This window comes from Dictyostelium purpureum, assembly GCF_000190715.1.
Source record: "Dictyostelium purpureum unplaced genomic scaffold DICPUscaffold_722, whole genome shotgun sequence".
Classification (NCBI taxonomy): domain Eukaryota; phylum Evosea; class Eumycetozoa; order Dictyosteliales; family Dictyosteliaceae; genus Dictyostelium; species Dictyostelium purpureum.
The window spans coordinates 1-6,447 of record NW_003520051.1 but is presented as its reverse complement, the minus strand read 5'-3'; the positions used below and the strand labels follow the sequence as shown (position 1 = coordinate 6,447).

General features: G+C 20.3%; 2 protein-coding genes across 2 annotated transcripts; both read right to left on the bottom strand.

Moving 5' to 3' along the window:
• Positions 1 to 685: 685 nt before the first annotated feature.
• Positions 686 to 2,867, bottom strand: DICPUDRAFT_85514 (uncharacterized protein; the record flags this gene model as incomplete). The annotated part of the gene is made up of 4 exons (XM_003295039.1): positions 686 to 708; positions 1,237 to 1,273; positions 1,423 to 1,664; positions 1,937 to 2,867. The coding sequence occupies 4 exons, from the start codon at positions 2,865 to 2,867 to the stop codon at positions 686 to 688; spliced, it is 1,233 nt and encodes a 410-aa protein (XP_003295087.1).
• A 925-nt stretch (positions 2,868 to 3,792) lies between these two features.
• Positions 3,793 to 5,430, bottom strand: DICPUDRAFT_85513 (uncharacterized protein; the record flags this gene model as incomplete). The annotated part of the gene is made up of 2 exons (XM_003295038.1): positions 3,793 to 4,494; positions 5,401 to 5,430. 2 exons carry the CDS (start codon positions 5,428 to 5,430, stop codon positions 3,793 to 3,795), a joined length of 732 nt encoding a protein of 243 aa, XP_003295086.1.
• Between the last annotated feature and the right edge of the window lie 1,017 nt (positions 5,431 to 6,447).

Below are 6,447 nucleotides of genomic sequence, written 5' to 3'. Positions count from 1 at the left end.
TCTTTTAAAGCAACCTTTGCTGCTCCAGCTCTTGCAGCGGAAACTAATAAAAGTTTGAAACATTTTGTACACTCTTTGCAGCATTTGTAAGTTTATGTCGTGATGGACTATTAATATATTTTTTTCAAGCAGAAGCAAGTAGAAAGGTAGCGGCAGTGACAGCAATAAGAGCCTCTTCAGTACCACCTATAATTTACAACCCAATCTTTATTGTCGGTATCTACCAATGCTTTGATAGCGGCAGCAACAGCTTTAGCAGTAGAAATTAAACCTTCAACCCAAGTTGGATCTTTTCTATACATTGGACCACCATCACTAGTTTTACCTTTTTCGGCACGTTATCAGTGAGACAATGTCTCAGTGCCAACCAAAGTTGATGTAGCACTAGTGATTTATGGTTGTTTTCATCGGTTATTTGAATTCGTGACTATCCACAAGTTTGCCTAATACCATAAGGTAAAAATTGGGTTTATTTGAAAAACATTGTTTGGGAATCCATTCTTTTTCCAGAGGAAATATATATTAATGAAGGACATTATAATATTATTGTTATTTTATTATTATTTTTATTTTGTTTATAATAAAATAATGTTTATGGTGGTGAAAAATTATTTTTAGAAAAAAAAAAAAATATTAAAAATAAAAATTAATTTTGAATTTTTTAAGATTTTTTTTTTTTATTAAATTAATCATCATTTATTGGATGTACTATAATAATTATAATAATAACATACAATAATAGTAATAATAATTGGAATTATAAATTATTTTTTTTTCAAAATGGAGAAACAAATATATATTAAACAAAATACAAAGACCCATTCGGTACTGTGTATGTAATATTATATATAAATACAAATATATAAAGTGATTCGATTATTAATTTAATTTTTAAATATTAGATGTGAAACAGGTTTGAAGGATATAAGATTTCATCATACTGATTTAAAAGTAAAAAAAAATAGAGAATCAAATAAAATGTTTAAGAGTTGCTGAATCAAAAGGTAAGTTTATACACACATTTATATCATTCCACACATAACAATAAATCCATCAGTTATTAACATTATGAATTTAATAATCTTCAAAAATATAATTTCAAATATTAAATAAAGCAGAAGGTTATGAATCTTAATTTAAACCCACTAATATTATTTTTAAAACTACACCAAAGGTGATGCAATTTTAAAAGATAAAATAAAGTATAGTAAATATTTAGTTTTTCAATGTACATACCCAAAGACACCATCAAACCGATTAATTTATAAACAGTCTTCGAGAAAGAATAAAGATTATAAAGTATGCAATTACGATTTCAAAGATTTTTAATAATTCCTCAAAGCTTGAAGGTCATAGCTCGCCCAACCTGCTCATGTAAATGATCGTGTAGAAAGTATTCAATCAACTGGAATTTTAGATTACTTTTTTAACAATTACCAAAGTAGCTCCACATTTCGAGAACATAGCAATCGGTTCATTTTCAAATGTTTCTGGTATTTTATAAGATACAATTGAAATTGCCGAATTACTCAAACAATATAATGTCTTAGTTTCTGGGACTATGCATATATACAAATATGGTGCAAATATACAAATCGATATGAATCCGTTAAATGACAGTAGTTTTAAAACAATGTTCCTTATAGACCAGGTGCAATTATAAACTCTTTTATTTTAAAAAAAATATTAAAAATATAATTTTTAAATAAATTTATTTGATGTATTTATAAATATAATAAATGTTTTAAATATATATATTTAGTTAAAAAGGTACAATAATTTGTAAAAAAAAAACTTTAATATAATAATTAAGATAAACAAGAACAATAAAAAATTTTAATTTATTTATAATTTTCTTTTTTAAATTACTAAATTTAATTACTAATTTATATATTTTGTATACATAGTTTTATTTAATTTTTTATTGATTAATGACCTCTACAATATTGATTGATAAAAGAATTGATAAAACCCATGTAATTTTCATGTTTTGCGATAATCATAAGACATCTAAAAACTATTTGAGTATTGAATAATAATTGGCAACCTTGATAAGATAGGGGGAGACTGAGATACAAGTCTGAATAGAATTTGAATGCACCTTCTAAACAAATACAACTGGAAAGTTCTATTGATTCACAAACTATCGAGTCAACAATGGCAATATTTTCTTTTCCGTATAAACCCCTGTGATTATTATACATAACTGAAACTAAGCTTCTAAAGTTAGAAGAAACTGATGAGGGGTTAACATTGACTGGATTCCCAATAGTGATTATTTCTCTGTGGCATGAATTGAAAAATTTTAAAGTTGGGACCAATTCATGTATTCTTAATGAAGGAAGAATTTCTATTAAATGTTCCTTACAGAGATTTGCCTTTTCTGATTTGTCGTTATACAAAATAGATAAAAATCTAATTATGTTAATTGAACGGCAAGTACCACTAATGAAAAAAAATAAAGATACAATAATATAGCTGATATTATCTTGTATTTTACTGTTTTTACGCTTTTGTTTAGATCTAAGTTTTTCCAAAAGCCCTAATGAGTCAATAAAAATACAGTCTATAACATCTTGGAATCCATCAATTTGGCCATTTGAAATGTAATATCTTATTTCTTTTTCAAATCTATTGAAATTTGCGATCATTTCTTCTTTTTGAATAAAGTTGATTTCTAAACCAGAAATGACATTTTGGAGACTTGAGATAAAATCTTCAATAGATTTGATATTTGAAAAATTGCTACTATAATTATTATCAAGGGCATTATTATTATTTTTATTTTTATTATTATTATTATTAATGTTATTATTGTTGAAAATTTGGTTCTTGATTCTATTTTTGATTGAAAAAAAGTAAGCCATTATTAAAGATAAAAAAAAACTAATTAAAATAAAAACTAAAGAGGAACTGGATATATTTATAAAATTATTCATTTTAAATTACTAGTAATAAATATTGGATTGAGAATGATTTTTTGTAAATGGTGTATAGATTATTCTTTATAAAAAATGATATATAATATTTTTATTAATTTAATAAATAAAAAAATTTAAAAAAAAAAATAAAAAAATTTTTTTTAACAAATATAAAAATTATTAAAATTTAAATTTTTTTTTAAATATTAAATTTTTAAAAATAAAATTGAAATTCATTTATTCAATATTTTTGGTGAAAATATTTCTTTTTATAATAATGATCCACAAAAAATAAAAATTAAATAAACAAAATTAACATCAAAAATACTAAAATTTGAATAAACTAAAAACTAAAAATAAATTACTATAAAAAATTTATTAGTCATATCCTTAATTTTGAAAGGAGAAAAAATTAACACGATTTTATTAAATTTAGAATTGGCTCCAAGTGTAATGTAATCACTGCTTATTATATATCATTTTAGTTCATAATTCAAGATAAGAAAATTTATAATCATTTTATACATTAATCAACTAAGTTAAATACTTTTTATAATTTAAAACAAATAATTAATTATATATTATAATTTATTAATATTTATTTTTTTAAAATATTAAGTGTTCCGAAGAAAAGAAGGTCCTATCAAAAGAAAATGAGGAAATTAAAATTGAAAAATAAATTAAATCATCAAAAATAGAAATAATAAAAATAAAAATAATTTAATATAATTAAAACCGTTCAAATTTATTTAACAATTAATGAATAAAAAAATAAAAATAAAATAAAATAAAATAAAATAAAATAAAATGAGATTTTTTATAATGTACAAAGTTTTTTATTAATCTATATTTTCTAAAAAAAGTTTATGATCTAGTTTTCCATTTTGTTTATTCTATTGTGAACCATTTCAGACAAAACATTTTCCAATCTAACTATCTCCTCTTCAGATTGTCTTAACATAACTTCAATCGATTCATTTTTTAATATTCTCTTATTATTTTTTTTTAGAATTTCTTCTATTTCTTTTTCAATTTCTTCATTCTCCTCAATTATAGCAGCGAGTTTCAATTCTAATAACTCATTTTCTTTTTCAATTTCTTCTAATTGAGATTTATATATTCTAGTTATTTCTTTACAGTTTATTTTTTCGGTTGTAAGTTTGTTTTCCTCTGTTTCATAGCTGTCTTGAGCGTTTTGAAGGGATTGTTCCAATTCTTTAACTTTAATTTCCATATTTCTTAAAGATATGGCATGGATGACTTTGTTATTGTCTACTTGTTTTAATAAATATAACTTTTCAATTATTTCTTCTTTTCCATCCTTTATTTCATTTTCTAATCTGGAGATTTCTAAATTCTCTTCATAATTATGTGGTCTTTTAAATCTTGAATTTAGATTTTCTAATTTCATTTTCTTAATGATAACATCATCTTTTGCTTTATCAATCTCCTTTTCTATGTCATCGGCAATTTTTTGGTTGTTTGCTTCATCTATTGCTCTTGGATCAACATCTGGAATGGTTCTTCTCTTTTTATTTGGTCTGTCCATATTTGAATATAAATTATTTTGTATCTAGATAATTAAAAAAAATCTTAAATTATTAGTAAATATTGTTAAAAGAAGGCCTGTGGGGTTGAAATAAAAATAAAAAGAAATTTTTTTTTTTTTTTTTTTTAAAAATTAAATAAATTTTTTTAAAATCAAATAAAAATCAAATTTAAATTTTTTTAAAATTAAATAAAAATAAAAAAATTTTTTAATTTGAAAAAATTTGTAGTACGCACTCCACATTATTTACCATAGCGTAATGGGGTGATTTCGTTTTTTTAATTTTATTATAAAAATATATATAAGTCATATAAAAATCCTTTTTTAGAAAAATTTTTTAAAAATTATTATTTAAATTATAATAATAATTTATAAAAGTTTTCAATTTTAAAATTTTATATAAATTTCTTGAACTTCATGATGGAGCTACTATATTTTAAAAGAAATAAAATAAAAATCATATAAACACATAAATCTTTGTTATTTTTTATATTTAAATTTAATTTTTAATAAAAAACAATAATAATATGATGAATTTTTCGGTACTGGAATATCAAATTTTATTATTATTAATAATCATTAAAAAAAATAATAATAGAACAATGTCATGATAAAAATTAAATAATAATGAAGTGATAAAATAATAATAATAGAGACAATAGTTTTAAACTTTAAAAATAAAGAAATTTAATATTTTTTTAATAGTTAAAAATAAAGGTCATATTAATTATAATTTTACAACAATTAGTAATTCAAAAATTTTTAGATATTAAAAACAACAAATATTACAATTCATATTTTTTAGGGGCAAAATTATAAATCTTTATTTTTTTTTTGGCATTGTTTTTTTTTTTTAATAAAATATTTAATCAATTTCAAATTATAAAATAATTTCAAATATACATCACCACACAATGGCTTTTAAATTACATATTCTCCAAAAACATTAATCAAAATCATTTTGTTTAAAAAACAATAATAATAATTTATTTATTATAGTGTATATTAATAAACAATTAATTTATATTAAATTTAAATAAAAAAATAAAAATATATGTAATCAGTAAATAGTAAAAAATTTCTAAATGGGTTTTACATTTTTTTGTATATTTAATGAACGTTGTTGTTAGTGTCTAAAGTGTTTTTAATTGTGGTAATTACTATTTTGGTTATTTTGTTGATTAATGTTTTGTTTTTTGACTTCATATTAATAACATTTCTAAAACATGCAATAAATTACATAAATAAAATTGTTTTTTGTTAAACTCTAAACAAAAAAAGAAAAGATAAAATCTAATACTATGTGTGTGTGTGAATTTTTTTGTTTTTTTTTAATATTTCCCCCTTATTTTTTTTTTTTTAATAAAATTTTATCAAATATTAAAAATCTAAAAATAGATAAACTTATATTTTAATAATAAAAAATAAATAAATAATAATTAAATTTTATGGTTTCAACCAATACAGTTCAATAACCTTTGTTTATTAATAAAGAGTATAAATAATTTAACCAATTTTTCAAGAAAAAATAAAAAAAAAATTACTGTTTAATTTGTTTTTAGTGTGTTGTGGGTATTATTTTTGTGTGGATGTGTGTAAATGTAAAATTTTAAATCTTTGGGTGTTTCAAATCTTGTTAAAGTGACGTTTTTTATTGAAATTAAACTATTTTAAATTTAATTTTAAAATTAAATTATAATTATATTATATATTTAAATCAATAATTTTATATTTTTTCTTTTATATAAATAGAGATAAAAAAAAACCATTTTCAAAATAATAAACATTTTAAATAAGCAAAATAAACTAAAAAGAAAAAAAATGACAATCATCAGTAAGTTTTTATAAAATAAAATAATTTATTAAAATTCATAAAACTAATTTCTTTTTTTATTTCTTTTTTTTTTGTAAAAAATAAAAATAGGGTCATTGTAATTTTAATAAAAATGTTATCAAATAGATCAAGGACAACGAATC